The sequence below is a fragment of the Helobdella robusta genome (assembly GCF_000326865.2).
Source record: "Helobdella robusta unplaced genomic scaffold HELROscaffold_1, whole genome shotgun sequence".
NCBI classification, from domain to species: Eukaryota; Metazoa; Annelida; class Clitellata; order Rhynchobdellida; family Glossiphoniidae; genus Helobdella; species Helobdella robusta.
In genome coordinates, this window is record NW_008703570.1 from 8,497,235 (window position 1) to 8,516,842 (window position 19,608).

The 19,608-nt window shown below is 30.4% G+C and overlaps 2 protein-coding genes across 2 annotated transcripts; one reads left to right on the forward strand and one right to left on the reverse strand.

Annotated features, from left to right (window-relative positions):
- Nucleotides 1-2,232: 2,232 nt before the first annotated feature.
- Nucleotides 2,233-4,495, reverse strand: HELRODRAFT_159289 (hypothetical protein; the record flags this gene model as incomplete). Its single annotated transcript, XM_009011175.1, has 2 exons — nt 2,233-3,137; nt 4,009-4,495. The coding sequence occupies 2 exons, from the start codon at nt 4,493-4,495 to the stop codon at nt 2,233-2,235; spliced, it is 1,392 nt and encodes a 463-aa protein (XP_009009423.1).
- Nucleotides 4,496-8,477: 3,982 nt separating this feature from the next.
- HELRODRAFT_159290 (hypothetical protein) lies at nt 8,478-9,840 on the forward strand (the record flags this gene model as incomplete). The annotated part of the gene is made up of 2 exons (XM_009011176.1): nt 8,478-8,697; nt 9,611-9,840. The coding sequence occupies 2 exons, from the start codon at nt 8,478-8,480 to the stop codon at nt 9,838-9,840; spliced, it is 450 nt and encodes a 149-aa protein (XP_009009424.1).
- Nucleotides 9,841-19,608: the final 9,768 nt, after the last annotated feature.

The following is a 19,608-nucleotide window of genomic DNA, read 5'->3' on the forward strand; positions in this document are numbered from 1 at the left end:
GGAGGACAATTGCATTGAGCTGCAGCAGACTTGGAGAGCTTGTGTGATTTTATTTACAATTGTGTTTTGTTTTTCCTTCCATAAAATAAGGAAATGGCCATTGAAGATAAAGAAAATTTATATTGTCAAATAAAAATTATAGCCGCTTGATCTGGTTGCTTTATTTTCAAACAAAAATTTTGTTTACTGATATGAAAAAAACAGATAGCCATAGTTTTTAGGTAGACAAAATTTGGTTAAAAAAATACAAAATTAAATGAACATTTCGTTTATAATTTTTAAAATAATTCATCACAGTTTTTTTTTAACCATCGTTAAAAACATTTTGTTGAAACTTTTAATGGAGAGGTCGTTATTTTTCGCACATGAACTTGTAAGATTTCGTCAGAGCAGCGCGTGTGCACCTCAGCTGCATGCCCTAAAGAATGGGGTACCCAGCGACTTTCTGTGAGCAATTTATATACTTATCTTTTGCTAAGTAAATCATCAGCATTTTATGAGGTTATTATCTCAGCTATGAACACCATTACTGACATTGTTAATGTAGCTCTCCTTTCTGCCACGACTCCATTGAATACGAGGACAAACTCATAAAAACACATGCACATTTGCTGAAGTCACAAAACATCCGCGCAACGAAATACAAGCACACGTACATATAAAAACACAAAAACACGCACACAAAAATACACACACACAAACACAAACAAAAAGAACCACACAAACACACACGGACATCATTGTTGCTTGCACTCGTGTGGAGTGAGGTACATGACCCTACATCGTGACGCAACATTAATAAAACAAACGTAATTTAACTAAGCTTGACACTTTTCTTGAAACGTTTTCACAAAAGCCATTTGTTCGACTAAAAGCAATTAAGTGTTAGTGGTGCTGACATGATTTAATATTTTCAAATGAACTCTTTTTTTTTCAAACTTCACTTCCCACTCTATAAAATTTTGAAATATTTTTCAAGATTTTGATCTAGATATATAAGAAAATTAACTGAAATTATGTGAGATCAAAATATTCTTGAGAAACAAAAAAAAGACGTTTAGCTACTTTTATTTATTTTGCAATGAATTGAATGTATTGATGTAGATATAATTATAAAGTTCAACAAAATCATTGAAATAAAACATAATGTTATCTAGTTATATCCGCCAATAGATATCATTAAATGCTGATACAAATTAAATTTAGTTTGACCATTGAAGATTAAAATGGAAGTGCATGCATGCAGAATGGAGCAGTTGGAGACGAAGCAGTAACCTCATTTACGTGCAGTATTCATTCCACAACAACGCATCTTCAAAAATGTCTCCAACAATAACCCGCCATTCACTAGATTTTAATTGGCGGTTTTTATCCAAGAATGTTATTTTTACAAAAAACAATCACAAAAATAGCAATTTGAATTTAATGAATCAATTAAAATCTCTGCTGATATGAAAAGAAAATTTTTTGAAATTAAGTCTAATTTGATGTAAGATGAACTGCTGGGCGATTGGAAATTGAAGAGAATTTCAACATTTCAATGACATCACTTTGCAACAAAAATTTGTTGATTTGGTACTAATACGTTTACTATTTCGATGGAATAATTTTTTATTTGTTGAAAAAGACAAAAAACAACAACATCAACATCGCCAACAACATGATTTTCATAATAAAAAGTGTCCAAAAACATTGCAAACAAATAAAATGAAACTTATAACCAAATGTCAATAACCTCATGATTAGTTTATCACCGATTGTAGCTAAAATGTTGTTATATATTGCGTCATGATAAAATAAATTAAAGAAATAAATTAATTAATGAATTTATTGTTTTCAACTTTCAACCTTTTATACAAAGCCCTTATTAGAAAAATAAAATCATATTCAAATAACTTTCTACCGTAGTGTAACAATACCAACCACCAGTTGGTATTGTTACACTAAACACATTCGGTGTACCACTATTAAATAATTTAAATTCAACGGCATATCAAACTTTATCAAAGCAGAATCGGGCAACAATAACAACAACAACAAAAGAGATTAAGATTGACAATAACATCAAGTTTCAAATGAAACCAGCAATCGATCACAATGACAAAATACAAAAACTGTGTTAGTAAAGTAAAGAAATACATCAACAAAATCAACAACAACAACAACAACAGTAGCAGCAACACTAACAAAATATACAACGTTAATAACAGCACTAAAAAACTTTCCTTTTCATCACACAGACACTTCTTTTATTTTTGAGAGTTTCTCATCTTTATAAACAATCAAACACTGGTCAACTTCACACGTGTCGCTACCACTACTACCACCACCACAACTCGCGACAGCCACAACGCCACCAACACTACTGCTGTTACCACTGCTGCTGCAACAGTAACTACTACCACTATGACTGCAACCACTGTGTGTTGTTTCTCGATTGTTGATAATTTTGTCAGGAAGAATCGGTGATGTTTTTATATAGTTAGGGCTTTCTTCGGAGACGTTCAGTGACATGTTGCTGCTTATGTTTGCCTTGCATCTATCTGTACTCTCGTCTTTTGACAGCCGATGTTGTTGATGTTGTTGATGCTGTTGTTGACGATGAAGAAGATGTTGTTGTTGATGAGTCTGTAGTTGTTGACGATGTTGTTGATGTTGTAGATGCTCTTGATATTGATTATGCGAACGTTCATGTAGGTTATGTTGTTGTTGATATTGTTGTTGCTGTTGTTTTTGAAATTTAAACGAAGCAGCATTGTCTAACGGAGTGTTGTTTAAGTTGAAAGCAACTTTTTTTTCAATAGTTGACGATTTGCTGATGGCGCTTTTAAGCATTTGATTTTTGGAATGTAACGGAGAAATTATTTTTTGTTGATGTTGATATGGTTCACGTTGTTGTTGTTGTTGTTGTGTGCAATCATTTTGTTGAATGTATTGATTGAGCATTGCCATTTGTTGCCGATTTTGTGGTTGCTGCATCGTTGAGTTGATAAAATCGTGAGCTGCTGTCGATTTTATTTCAGACGTTGTTGAGTTTTGTGCGGTTGTGAAGGACGTTGCAGTTGGTTTAGTTGTTGCGGCCGTTGTTGTTGGTGGTTTCATTGTTGAAATGTCATCCACAGCTGTCTGGATTGAAGCTGCCAACAACAACCATGCATAATGTTAATTCATCATGCTAAATATGTTAAATATTTATTAGTCGGCCGAATCATTCAAGGGTAGTGAATTATTTATTTCACAGCAATCTGGAACCAACAAATTTGTTTGTGCCATCGTGTCGGAGAGAAAAAAAAATCACATCAATCATAAAAATAGAATTTTTCCGCCTATACCACAGAAATTAAAATTTAAAAAATTAGTTTTGAAAAAAATAGTTCAATGAAAGAAATTTAAAAGCGGCACCATGGAAGGATGCAAACAGAAAAGTTTCGAAGGTCATCATTCTTTTGTCTATTAAAGAAAAGAACATTATTTTAAAAAGTGAATTAAGCGTGTGTTGTAGATATGAAGCCGTGTTTGACGAGTATGTCTTGCTTGCAACGAACATGGAGCTGTTGTGTGAATGAATAATATGTCCATTACAAATTTGTTTAATGTCTGAATTGGTGAAAACAATTCATCCCACAAACAAATGTTGTTGTTTGCGAATACAAATATATTTGTGAACATTTATGTGAGGTTACATTCTTTAAAATATATGGGTTAAAAAGTTATACCAATTAAAATACTTTTTAGTGAATTGACATAAAATATTCAAATAAACATTTCTTGCCGAAATGCATTACATTTTATTCAGCGATGCTTGAGTGAAAGTAGTTTTAATTGACAATTTGATGTTGTTTTGTAAACCAAACATCAGTCTCAAAAACAAGCAGATAAATTTAGGTCTAAGAAAAGATAATTAAGTTTTTGCCACGGAATAGTTTCACGAAATAATTCAAAAATATGCAAACTAGAGTATTAAAAGGTGTTACAATCAAAATAAATGATAAAATAATGTAAACAGACTTTTGTTTGAAGGTGATTGTAGTGACCAAACATCTGGACTCTTCTCGTCAAAACCAGTAACAGCCACATCTTTGAAATTGTCACTGATGTTGGAATGTTGGCCAGATGTATCGCCAACAGTCAGTTCATGGTTTGTGTTGCTTCTGTTGTCATTCAAGTTGCTGTTGACGTTATCGTTGTTGTTGTTGTTGCTTCTGTTGATTGGGTTGTTAGTGTCGCCAATTGTGTTATTGATATTGTCGTTATTGATGTTGATAGTGTTGTTACTGTCGTTGTTGTTGATGTCATGACGTGTTTCCAGCAGTTGATCCATTTTCATCCAGTGGAATGCTCTGGGTGGCGGGGGAGGAGGAAGTGGGGACGAGGAAGCCTGCATGGATGATGATGACGTCAACGATGATGTTCCCTGTGCCAGCAGTGATGATGATGATGGTGCCATCGATGGAGACAAGGTGCAGAGAATTTTCTTAAGTGAATTCGTTGCCATTTGTTGTTGTGACAAGCGCACCTGCAAGAACAAAACAATGCGTTCGACTTTTTTCCCCGACTCCCTTATTTAAAGTTTCGCTTTCGTTCATTTGAATAATTGTACAAAAAATGTGGATTTAATAAACTGAGTGAGAACTTTTTTGAAATTTTCTTCTCAGTTCTCCGTGGCATTGTAATTGTTAAAAATTTAGTGTTTGCTCAAAAATCAAAGATAATTTCAATTAGAATTAGTGGCCGGTCTTCTAAACGTAGAGTAGGCTAACATTCTAAATTCTCATTTGACGGTTTTCTTATTCATTAATTGTTAAAATGACAAGCAAAAAATATTTTATTTATTAATAAATATTTATAAACAATGCAGACAATAATCTAGCTAAAAATTTTGGTGCGTTGTTCTAACTAGCCAACAAAAGAAATTTGAAATTGGGCATTGTCGCAAACTTGGTTCTCTTCAACTTTGACATGAAAAACCAGACATTAAAGATAACGTTACGACACGAACATCAGAGAACATCAAAGAGCAAGAACCAAAAATATTTTTTAAAAGTTAGCTTGCATCAAGTCAGAAATCTATTCATATACTTTTTGAATTCTCAAATTTTTATAATTTCAAACATACAAACCAATTTTTTTCAATCTTGAAAATGTAAGGCTGCCCACAACAAAGAACACAAAAAATATCAAAAAATCTGAAAAATTTTTTTTCGAACAATTTAAACATAAACAAAAACATCAACATCAAAGAATAATTCATCGTGCAAATACATACACACATACACGCACACATGCACACACACATACTCACAACCAACCAACCCGCCAGCCAGCAATGTAGTCGGTTACATATCATCTCAACAGAACATGAGAACAGTTTTGAAGGGAATATAATTGAATCTTTTCGAATTTAAAGTTTTATGATGTAATTTGAGTGAGATGAGTGTTGCGAGATTATTTCTAAGTAACATAGGTTATACATATTTTGGTCTGCTGCACCTCATTGGATAAATTTAAGTAATTTTAAAATTTATTTCCATTTATTTATTTACATATTTTTAAACTCTACAAAATAAAACTTGACAGTTTCTTTTACCGTTTGACAAACACGTTTTCAAAAAGAAAATTTTTTAAAATTATTTTTCATTATTTAAACTTTAAATTACACGCATGCGATCATTGCACTACGCGAACGTGTCTCACTGAAATTGAAATATAGCATGACTGCTTTCAGATGAGACAGAGAACAAGGTGAATTCTAACATTTGAAAATTTAAAAAAATCATTCAATCACGTTGAAATTGGTAACTTGTTGTAATTACATCAAATAGTTAGCGTGACACTCCTGAATATGTACGTGTATGTGATGTAACACACATGTACCTAACTAACTAACTAACTTTATCTATCACGATACCTCAACTAAATAACATTATATTAACAAAGTGACATTACCACAATGAGGTAATATCACCACAACTTTGTAACTAAACTCATATATATATAACATCATCAAAGCTAAACACGTTTATCATAAATAGCTGCACCATATCTCAACAAAATAACTTTATCAAAACGTCATCAGTCTTTACGAACACCATCCCAAGCAAACATAATCACACCTGACATCTTTCCAACGGACCGGCATCGTGTCGTCATAAGCTAACAAATCAACACGCGTGTCTAGTGTTTATTATAAGGTGATTTTAATACAGAAACATAATCATATTAACCACACAACACCACCACGCATTTTAAATGACGATGCCGTGTATTCACGCAAAACATCACTCAGCTGTGTCAGATGTTGTGTGTGTTGGTATGAGTGTGTGTGTGTGTGTTTGTCTGTATGTGTGCGCGCTTCTGTGTGTCTCTCTCTCTCTGTGTAAATTTTTTGCTGTTCATGATGTCTAGGACTATTATGATGATGATGATATTGCAATGATGACAATAACGATGCTGTCATAACTACGATGATAATGATAGGATGATTAAAGTGTTATGGTGATGGCTATGATGTGAAGGTGATGATAAAGATGTTATGGGAATGTTAATGATGATGGTGACGTGATGGAAATTAGAATAATCACAGCTTAGTAAAAAGTAAAATACAGATTAAAAGGTTTTCGTACCAATGTAATCACTTAATGTAATGTTTTGATGGCGGTGAATTTGTTATTGCTGTTATAATAGTTGTTATTGTTGTTGTTATTGTTGTTGCTGTTGTTGTTGTTGTTGTTGTTGCTTTGTTGTTGTTGTTGTTGCTTTTGTTGTTGTTGTAGTTGATGTTGTTGTTATTGATGTTATGTTGGTGTAGATGAGACTTTATTAGATTAAAAATTTGACTGATGTCATATTTAAAAACAATAAAATGACGGTGAATAAATTATAAAATAATAATTATAAATTATATTTTCGTTAATATTATTACTACTATTTTTAAGGAAATAATAGCAAAATAGCAAAGCTAACGTCTGAAATAAATTATTCAGTTTTAGAAAAATTTCTTTAACTTCTGCTGTGTTTTTGTTGTATCAATAGTTGAGGATGTCTGATGCGATAGTTGCAAGTGTTTTGTTGTCTTTCATTGCAACAACACTTGCAAATAATTATTGCCCTTTACTACGATAAAAATTTTATGTTCATCATTTTGGAGAACTTTATTGCTCAAAAATATTTTAGAATAATAAATACATATCAGTGGAAGAAATCGCGTTTTATTTTAGTACTACTTTTCCATTGGCGTTAAAATTTTTTTATTCCCATTTTAACGAAATTCGACTTCCAAAATTACGTCATTATAAGAATTGGAAAGTGTAGAGAATAGATGTTGATGTTGAAATTGCATGTTGCAGGCAAGCAGGCAGGCAAGCTGGATGAATGTTTGGTGGCAGTGTGATCACATCATTAACCACACTCTCTACCACTGCCTAAAACACAATAAAAAACTTAATTGAATTTAGCATCCACTAAATTGAGTTAACTGAACGAAATAATTTGCTTTAAAACCTTTTTGAACAATAACTTTTTCAAAAAGTTTTACAATGTTTTCATGAACATTTCTCGATACGAACTTAAATAATTGGGCAATTTTATTATTCGAGCCAATAATGAAAAAAAATCAGCATTTTTATAATTTAAAAAACGTAACAAAAGTATGAAACAGAATGTAGAAAAACTAACATTGAATTAGTAATTGCGTAAACTAGTGGTCAGAAATGTTAGCGTGAATTAAATACACTGCAAGTGTCAGGACATAAAAGGATAGGGCGATTGCAACTAAACATACAAACATCAACAACTGACTTTCCAAAAGCTATAAATAAAATAAACTGAATAATCAAAAACACGAGACCGTCAAGCGTATTCATAAAAATGTAAAAGAGAGAAAAAACAAAATGATTAACAGCTAATTGGTGCGTCTGTGCCTCTCCGCTCTGGACAACACAAACCTCATAAACTGAGGCTTTCTCTTACTTGATTAGGCCTAGTCTTGAAATATGACTTCAGCTTCGCGGCTTGACAGTCACCTGTGCACAACTTCAAGCAACAATGCAACAACAAATTTACCAGCAACATCGCAAAACGAGAACATTAATTTTAAAGCAACAACATTTTTGCACTGCATACCTTTTCTATTGTTCCTTCAATAATAAATAAATTAATACACCAATAAATAAATAAAAGACTGCATAGAGAAAATGTTATGAAACATCCCATTATTTTGTTTCTTATATTTTTATAAATATTTCAAAAAGTCATTTGCATTGAAATGCTGAATCATAACCAAGTTTTGGTAAAATTTTGAAAGTTTATTAGCAATAAAATTAGAAAAAAAAATTAGCTAAGCATTTAACTTAAAGAAAAATTGTTATGATATGTTGATTAGAAGTTTATTATAATATTGGTAATATAACGTTTTGTTGAACGAATTATTTACTAAAAAATAGAAACACACTTTGATTTCTCTGCAGCTCATAAACAAAATGGCTGTAAGATTTGACAACATTACTTTGTTATCAACGATCTCGGTTGTACGAAGAATTTATGATGTGGCAAGAAGAAACACAACAACCCGTCACAAGTTGTTTTGTATAGTAGATGCAAAACAGACACCATACTACCAGCGCAAACTTCGACAACGACCACTGCACGCTATAACGACCCACAACAACAGCCTTCAAATGCAAGCCTGGAAATTTATCAGTAAGTGTGGGACCGCGAATTAACCAGAGTTAACCGACCCCTAAAAAACCTCTGATCTCAACCGACTTCGACATCCTGGAATAAACCATCATGAGTTATTTCAGGGTAAGAGTTTATAACAGATTGAATGCAACATGCGAACGTCTGAATATTTAAATGAAATCGAGAGGAAATCAATTTAATGACTCATTAAAATAAGTAACTTTCAATTGTAAATTGCAATTGCATTCAAATCAAACTCATGATCAACGTTGACAGCAGTGGTACAACGCTGAATTAACGTTCTGCATATGTCACCTTATGGCGTGCAATGTAAGTGTCAACAAAAATTGTTTTTCTTCCTGTGTTAACAAAGATTGGATATTCAGTATTTTTATTATTGTTTATAATTTTAAAGCAAACTTAGCAGTTTAACATGGAAAATATAAGAATTGGTAGCTAATTCGGCTAATTTTGAAGTTAAAATATAACAAAACTTGCCAAACCAAATCGACATATTAAATAATTAACGTAACAAAAAGTTGTTTTTTCATTTTTTAGAAGTTTTGAAGTTTTATTGTTTTTTTGCCTGGCGAACGAAACGAACTTAATGAAAAAAAATTCAACATTAGCATGCACCAGCGTGCTTCCAACATACATCAAAATTTAATTTTCTCGAAATAAAAAAAAGTGTAAAACCTAAAATTAATTGCAATGATTTTTTCATGTTCGGTGGAATTATTAAATAAATGCTGCGAAATTGGCCATTCTTACTAACAACGCAAATACATTTATTACTGCTGTATGGCTGGTACATTGGGTATTATATAACTATAAAACAACTCAGACAACAGAATCATCACAAGTTGAACAGTTCTCAAACAACAAAATAATCAACCACAAACCATTCTCACAACAACAACAACAACCCCAGCAACAGCAACAACAACATCAAGACCAACATTAATGAACATGGAATGCAAAAACAAAAAAAGCATCGAAATAAAGAACATCTGCAAAAACAAGCACCAAAATGTTATTAACAATCCCACGAGCACTTGCGGCCGTTACAAATTGGAAAGCGACACATTGAAGCAAATATCAAACCAGCGACACCGAACTAAAAAACAAAGAGGAGAAACGATAAATAGCAATAACTGCTAATAATGATATCGTCAGAAATAATGCAGGAATGTAGGATTAGGAGGAATACAGGAAACAATAACCCCATCATTAATGCTAATATGCCAATGTAATGCTTGCTGATGATAAGAATGATGAGTACGCTCCAGCTGACTATGCTCATTCCACTATAAAAATGATAACCAAGTGATGAAAATAATATTTTAAATGATTAACATTAAGTATTTTTATACAATTTACCTTTTGTCAAGTGTTGTTATTAAACTATGAATGACATTTTATGCTTATGATGAAGGCACGGAAGACGACGACAACAACGTGTTAACAACATTGCACGTTAATAGCAATGCTTGAAAATTCAATTTGTGACAACGGAAATTAATTTTGAGATAATTTTCTTGCATCGACTTTGACGTTTTTAGAGAAACAACTTTTTTGAATTTTTCTCAATAACAAAAATGTTGAAATTAAAATCATAATCAAAACGAAAAGTAGTGAAAACATTGATGCACCCTAAAATGAAAATTTATCTCATGAAATGTATTAGTAGATTAAATAAATTAATGAAGTTTTAAATTGATAGAGAAGCGAACGAGTAATGTAATGTTGAAGGCAAAGAAGGCAGATGACAATGAGAAGGAAGGCAGTTTTGTGTGAAATTAAATTTCTGCCAGATGACTCTCGACTCTGTCATACATCACGTGATGTCCACACGCTCCACGGCTCGGCCGGTGTTCATCAAAATAAATTTCAATTCATTTCTCTTTCTAATTTAGAAGATGTCGTTATTTCATTTAATTTCTTTTTTTATTGACAAATAAATAAATTTTGGAAAAATTGTGATAAAATTTGCTTTTTAAAATATTTTCAATGTAATTAAAGTTTTTAAAATTATTTAGAAATCAATAGTCATTTAAACTTTTGTTTTTTTTTCTTTCTCTGCCTTTATATACAAATGTGCGTGTATTTGTATTGTATATATTTTGTATTATAAATTCTTGCCAGTTGTGGACGTGGGGCGGTGAGACAGTTGGAAACCAAGGAAACTGATGAAGCACAAATTTTAAAACGTTATTCACAATTCTTTCGAGTTTATAAATGTTTTAACTTTTATTGTTGTTTTGTTCATTTAAATTACGTTCACAAAACTAATATTTATATGTAATGATCATATTGGTAGAGATTTTGATTTTGTTTGTATAAATTAGATTGTCAGCAGACAACAAAAGCGAACATACATGCAAATGCAAAGAAACAACGATGTCGAGTGGAGGCATTCTGCTATTAATGCTGGACGGCATGTTTTTTGAGCGTGCGTTGGATTTTCGAAACTAATTAAAACCTTTCAAAGACTTTCAAATGACGTACTTTGGACTTAGACACGACGCATAATGTTTCCGCGGGTGAATGACTCTTTCACTGTCTGTCTCTTTGTTTTCTCTTCGTCTGTCTCATTGTCTGTCTCATAGTGTGTCTCTTTGTTTGTTCATGTTTGGGTGGGTAGCCATTTGAATGTCCATACGTACCCATTTATCTGCAATTTGAGCGAGTGCCAATGAAACAAGATGGATAAAAATTATAAAGAATTAATAAATTTAAAAAAAAACTAAAAAAATTTACTCGTGGAATCAATTCTTTATGTTCAATTTTTAACTTATGAAGCAGTCTATAGTTTAGAATAAAACATTTATTATTACAAAAGCGATGCGAATTTGTTTAAAAATTACTGTTTGAGATCATGCACATATTTTTACTTATCGTTTGTTTAAAGTTACGTCAAATTAATTGGATTTGAAAATTATTATCGAAGCAGCTATATAAACAATAATATAAAGTTAGCGGTCATAGAGCAAGAATTGTTGTAAGGTCACGTTTAGAAGAAGCAGTCCATCACAATTTACACGCTCGCATCGGGCTTATCCAATATAAGATAACTCCAACGCAACACGCTTATGTGCGTACAATAGAACCTGTACAAGACTTGTACGTTGGGATACAAACAACGTACGTAAGCAACACTTAGGAACATTCCAACGACTGCAAATCGGGCAGCGTGTTGGAATGACTCAATAAAATTCTATTAGAATATACCGTATTATACAAAAAAAGTTCAAACAATTCATAAATATTATAAACGTTTAATTGAAAAATAAGAGGTGTTTAAAAAATTTTCGTAGAAAACATCAAATAGTTCATAATTTTTTCAATATTCCAAGTAACATATTTTCTATGAAATATACAGTATTTATATAAACAAAGTTTCACTATTTTGAATACAACACACACAGGCTAACTAATCTAAACAATATTAGTTTAAAAATCCAAGTTCATTTGGAGCCTTGATAAAAAGAAATAAATTAACTCAACATCTCAATCTCTCAAAATATAAAAACTTACAAGCTCAATCAATTCAGAACATTTTTTATAAACTGCTGATTTTAATAAGAAGATATCCTAAATAACTTTAGAATTTTTTTCATAATTTTTTTCAAAATGATGTATTCTAGTGTAGCGTAAATATAAGCATTCAAAAAAGATTTGTCTGTACTTTTAAAAAAAATAAATTTATTGCATATTGCTGTTTTAGCTACAAAATATAAATTAAAATAATGGTATATCATAAACAAAACTTGATGAAACATCACAAACAAAACATCAACTCGATAAAACATCAACAACAAAACATCAACAACAAGGCATCCCCAAAACCATAACAACACCAAAAAACATCACCATCATTTAGTGGCAAACGTTCAAAACTAATTATGAGTCGTCCGGAAATCTTGCATCAGGTGTGCAGTTGATGATGGAGTGGGATAATATGAAGGATATGAAGGAATGGGATAATATGAGAGACGTGGATTTGTTAAAGTCGGATATCAAACATAGAAACGGCCGGTTGTTCTATTTTATATTAATGCTGTTGTATAATCTGCCATCTGTAATTCGCATTTTCGTAAAAAACGACATTAACAGGTCATGTATTGCTGTTTGTATAAAAGCATTTGTTGAATAATTTTACTATTATAAATAAATAAACCTGAAAATAAATGAATGTAAATAAATACATGTGTATAATTTTGTAAAAATTGGTTGTTTTTGCAGGAGTTTATAAATCTTATTCAATCTAAAAACATTCATTTTTAAAAATTGTATGGAAGGAATTCTGTTTGATGTTTTTTCATTAATGTTACCCATACATTAGAAAACATAGAATGAATAAAATAATAGAATGGGGGTAGATAAAAAAAACCATGAAACATTTCCTTGTCTGAACCCATTAAACCGTTAATAAAATTTTCAATTAATTATACACGAGTTGGTATAAAAATTTTGAAAGAACTCGAATGAACCAACTCTTGAATGTAATATATTTGTATATAATTATGTTACATGTAATAATAGTGAGCACATGAGTGTACTTTATTATAAGAACGCCAAAATGTTGCGCCAACAGACAACGATGATGATGAGCTGAGACCGGCGACAACAAAGAATGCCGCTCTATTGTTCCACTTGCAGTTCATGGAGACATTTCTTAACAATATCAACCCATGCATCTCTTTTTATTGCTCTTTGTTTTGTTAAAATCACATTTAGCGCTGACATTGTTATCTTTTTGTTGCAGTTGTGTTGTGTTGTTGTTGATATGGTGGGTATTGTTGTTGTTATGTTGTTGTGGGTTGGATGGAATTAAAAAATGTTTAGGAAGCCTTTGTTCACTTTTAAATGCGTTGTTCTCTAGTTTGCAATTATTTGAATTCGTTTGAGAATTTGTTGGCATAAATGTTTTATTGCACTGAGTTATAAATAAAATTTGTTTTACCATCGTATGCGTCAAATTAAATAGAAACGTGTTTGTTTTCAATTGTGGCATCTTAGGCTTGTTGTGCAAAACAATGATAATCACGTGGTTAACCAGCACTGCAATAATAATAGTATTTACAGGAGTTATAATAATAGTAAAAGCAATAAGAGTTGAGTGCCAAACGCACAACTGTCTCAGAGGCACCTTAAGTCTTCATTTTCAAACAAAATGTTTTGAGTTTGTGTCTTAAAAACAGACTGAGATTTTATATTTTTAAGTTTAGGTGTCAAACTATTTCAAATTTGAGGCTCGGCAAAAATTTGCGAAAGTCAATTTTTGAGAGGAGCAGACAACGAGGTAAGGTTGAGACGGTGTCAGGTTTATAATACATACAGACATATAGCTCTGAGAAATATGAGAAATAGCTCTGATGCATCATTGTTGAATCTGGAAGGGTGATTTTATTTTTGAAAGTTGAATACCGATTAAAGTTTACACCAATCAATTTTTAAAATGTTCAACGTAGAGTTTGAAGCCAGTGTTGTTTTTGTTTTCTACATGATGCAGATAAAAACATTTCAGACTGCTAAGGTCAAGTTGAAAACTGTTTAAGGTGTTATTGGTTATTTTTGTGGAGTTGTCGATTTTTAATGATGCAAGTTTTATGTTTGAAATATAAAAAAATAAATTACATTTACATTCTATCTAAATATTTTCTACAAAAATTGTAAAATTACCTTTTTATTAAAGAATACCAAACATTAGTAGAGAGCTTTGAAGTACTTATGTTGAATCATAATTAACAGATTGGAAAGAAAAGAAAGTTTCATCAAGTTATATCAACTTTTATAAAATTTTATCAAATATCAAATAATTTGTTCCTATCATTAATCTACAAGGAAATTCAAACCTTTAAAATTGTTCTGTTATAACGACAATTGATAACTAAAAGCTAAAATATGAACAACCAATTTAAATAAATTTGAGTTTTAGCCAGTTGAATAAAAGCAATTAAATATTTTTCATTGATACTCAAACCAAAAAAAACAATAACAATTCATATGACATACCGACATTTTTTTGCCTAGTCAAACCAAAAATAATGTGGGCGTAAGAAATTAAGATAAATGGAAGAATATTCAGCCATTTTAACTTAAACCAACCCACGCGGTGCAACAATGAATGATAAATGCTTGCATCTATTTCAGTAAACGCCAGCTGCTTGAAAAGTTATTTGAGAGTGAATTTATTTTGAGGTTATCAGAAGTTTTACCAAGATAAAATTAAAAAAAAATTTTTCTAACAAACATAACAAGTTAGTTTTTTTAAGTTATGAAGAATAGTTTAAAATTTGCATTTGAAGAAAATTTTTTTTCATAACTTGTATATTCCTGAAGTCCACACGCTTGGACAACTACGCTGAAGTAACTGTGGACGGACTAGCTTAATCACGTAAGCCAAAAATTTAGGCCATTTAATAATTAATTTTGCATTTTTGTTAGCTTTCTTGTAAGAATATTACAAATATTTCGGTAGAAATTTTTGAGAGAACTTATTTAACTTAGTGGAGGTTAAAATCGTTGGAATAATTTGAATTTACAACTTGATAGTTGGATGGCATGTTATATGTTGTGCTCTCCATTACATTTCAGAAATTTCTTCTTTTTTTTTTGTTTTAATGAGATTCTGCATGAGACTTCACTTTGAAGTTGAAAACTTTCAAAATTTATGAAAAGCTTTTAGTGACTCATTCAACTTTGTTTTTATTTTCAGTCTCATCTATTTGGTTTTTTCAAGAAATACTTTTTTATTTTTGTTGCTTTTTTAAAACAACATTGTTGGGAGCAAATGCTTTAGTAAAATTAGTTTGTGAACGAATATACATAGTGAAATTGAAACTTTTTGTGTGAGTATGCAAAACGTATGGATGAGTTGACCTGAGCGAAACTTACAATTTAACGAATAAGTGATAATGTTTAAAATTCATAATCTTTTACTCAATTTATTATAGCAGAATTTTTCATTTTATTTAATATTTGTTACCACTAATTTTGAAGTTATTTTATTTAAAATTAACAGTCACTACTACCTTGATATAATGTTCAACCATAGCGCAAATTAAAATTGTAATAAATCTGTTACAAATTTTCAACAAATGTTTTCTTATGTTTTCAACAAGTTAACATTTCAACCGATTTAATGTCTTGCTTTATTTTACCTGGTCAATTGAGCTTGTTGTTAAAAATTTATTTTTGAAACTCCATCCAATATATTTAGAACTTTTTCACAAAGTGTTAAAAAATTTGAGAAAATAAAAAATCTCTTTCATTAGAAGCAGTAGTAAGACAAATATACTCCATGACTTAGAGTAATTAAACTTTTTTTCATTCCTAGCAACTGAAGATGTGCTCCTTTCACGTCATTAATACAAATTATTCGTGAATTATGAGAAAATTATTCACTCCAATTGTGAATTTTGCTTTTCGGCATGATTTTATACGTGCAAATAAATTTGTTGTTGCCATGGTTTGGTATCTGTGTATCATTTAAGATACAACAGAATCAACATATATCGAACTCAACTGCCTCATAAGGTAATAGAGATGTTACCAATAGATGTCACTGATGACATGTGTATGTCATTAGTTTGATGTCATAAGCATTTGCTATATTTACGCAAAAAAGATGGAAAAAGCGGTAAAAAAGAATGTTGAGACATAGCATTCATTTGATGATTCATTAATCTGCATGTACGCCTCATTTACTTCTTTGTTCATCGCTCTGTCACTGCTTGCTTCTTTATATCTTCATCTCTTTCTTTTTTACTTCATCTTTTTGTCATTTCATTTTGATATGTCTCTTTTGGTTTCTTACTATTTTTTGCCAGTTTTGGTTAATTTTTTTTAATAAAAATGTTTGAGGATTCGAAAGAAGTGAATAATCAACATTTATAATAATCAATGTTAAATAAAACTAGATTATGCCAAGTTTTTATCGGAGTTTAAAAATTATTGCCAATAATGCATGGAATTGTTTAATTTTTCAGATGGAATTTTATTGTTCTATTTTAGATAAAAAAAGCAAGTTGGCTATAAATAAATTTGAGGTGTGTCATAAATCTAACGGATAAATATTTTGGCATTGTTCACAAAATTTAAAAAGGCAAGTTCCATTGAAAAACATCTGCAACATAAAATATAGTGCGAAACAGCAATTAAAAAAGAATAAAGAAAGAGAGAGAGAGAGATAGAGAGAAAGTAAGAGAAAGAAGAAATTGTAATAAATCAGGAATATTTGTTGATATAGGCCTATTCGTAAACGTCCAACCCACGTTGATTTAGCATAAGTCCTATTCCGAAGACCGATGCATCAATCGCAAGCAAAACAAAAATTTAATTGCCAAGTTTTTCAATCTTAACATAGGACAAACAGAAAAAATTGACACTCAGATTTTCTATTGATTTAAAAACATTCTGCCATCTATATAATGTAAAAACAACTTATGTAAACATGCCCTATTCATCAAGTTTAAAAATAATTTTCTTTCAAGCGAGATTAATGCAGACATTATTATAAAGAATTTTTAATTTTACTACAAAAATTATTTTTATCGAATTACATTTAACGTTCTTCACAACGTTCTGTCCATTGTTGAATCAGCAGCATATTTTTATAAAAACTGTTATTAGTAACATATTCATGGCCTTTAACTTCATTTGGTTTTTAAATTTCAATAGTTTTTGGATGAGGTTTTATTTTTATTCTGTAAAGAAGATCAAACTCTGCCAGACTAAGATTACAAAAGCATCTTACAACATTCATTAACACATACCAGCTATGTTATTCTGACCGTACATACTAACTTTATATAAGTCTTATATTATATTATAAGAGCAACAAGCATTCATTAGTCAAGATTTTTGTTATAATAATAATAATTATTATTACAAATTTTATTTCTATTACTGTTATTATTATTTTTTATTATAAATTAATTTTTTTTTATTAGAAAAAGTTCAGAACATTAGAAAGTTTTTTTTCACTCTGCCAGATTAAAACCATATAGAGAGAATCACACGTGTAACTATTTCAAAAATTATTTAGAAAAATGTTTATCACTTACTTGGTTGCTGGTTGCTAATAAATTTTAAGAGCAAAAATCTATGACTTCTTCAAGAAAGAAGAACATCTTCGTCATCAACAACAACATCAGTTCCTGTCATCATTTCAACAACCAGTAACAACCATTTTTAAATAAAAGTAACAACAACAAAATCATAAAGGACAACAACAACAAAAATCTAAAAAACAACAACAATAACAACAGCAGCAGCAACAACAACAACAAAATCAAAATTCTTAAACAATGAAATAAAAGTAAAAAACAACAACACTCCTAAATAACAACAACAATGACTCAAAAACGACAACTCATTATCATTGAATCATGATTGCAGCTCTGTAGCTCCGTTAACAATTTCATTCGCTTTTTGTGCGTTTTTTCAATTTAAATTTTTTTCTCTAAATTTGATTTACTCTTTTTTTTAAATAGAAATTGATTAAATATATTATAAAACATAATTTACAGCACATAATTTAGGTTGAAAACTTTCAATTCTTATTAACATTTGAATAAATTAACTTTCATACATAAATTTTATAACTTTTGATTAAGTTGTTTATCATTCAAGTTCTAATGAAGCCAAATAAAGCTGTCATGAAATGATTACAAAATTAATATAATATTTATTTAATGTTTTAAATCAAATTTATTATAAATTGAAATCGATTAATTGGATAATATTTTTCAGAAATACGAAAGTTTACTTTTGAAAATATTTAGTGCGAGACGTTGAAACGTCCACATAAGGACCACTGCGCAGGCAAACTATCTTAATTGTTTTTGGCAGACCTGCTTCGTCCTTTTATCTCGTGAATATTTTTTGCCTCCCGGAATCATGTTGCAAAATTTTTGCAGCAGTTCTCTATAGCAGCAGTGTCAATATATTTTTTTTTGCTATTTTAAATGAAGATAAGGTTAAAAGAAAGAAAATTTTACGTACTACTACAAACTCTGTAAATTTTATATTAAAATTCTAGTTCTATCTTTCTAAAAATATCCATTTAAATTTATTTTTGCATTTAAAAATATTTACGTAGTCTATTTGATTCATTGGTATAAGACAGAGAAGGGCAAATGTTTTGCTGTGAGAGCAGCATTGAGAACTATTTTGCCATTGAAATGACGCATAAATACTTAAATACCAAATTTTTTTGACCCCGGGGAAACAAGCTTTATTTGGACGAACAAGGACTCGCGAACCGAAGTTTGCCCACCTCTGGTATAAGATGTTTGAGTCATTTAATAATGTGTAACAAATGAAACCAAATATATAACACATGTTTGTACATTTTACATCGTAAATATAAAATTTGTAGTTAGTCATTTTTTTCAAAGCTCATTAAAAATTTACAATTTTTTTTTATGAAATTATTCAAAAGAATTTTTTTAAAGTTAAATTATCCAAAATTTTATTTTAACAACGTACCTGTCCATTTGTTTTTCAAAATGTTGCCTTTTTGCGTTTATGTTCAAATCATGAAATACTAGATCATAATCTCATCAAGTCATAAATCAAATTTAATTGGTTAGTTAATTAATTATGAAGAGAGTAATTAATAATTCAGTTTATTCAGCGTGTTCATCACGCATTCTTCGACTTGTTCGTGTCTAGGTGTTCGGTACGAATGCTGAAATTATGCAAACAAATATTTCAAAAACAATTTTAACAGGAGTGGGCAGATCATACGTTGTACAAAATTTTCTGTGTCAATAGGAACAACAAATTTACGGATGAATTAAAAAAATTCATAGACTTCAATTAACCACCTAACAAAATAAGAATAAATAAAAATGGATGCTTTGAGCCAACAGTTTAAGTTTACTGAAAATAAATGTACAACTACATTTTTATATGGTT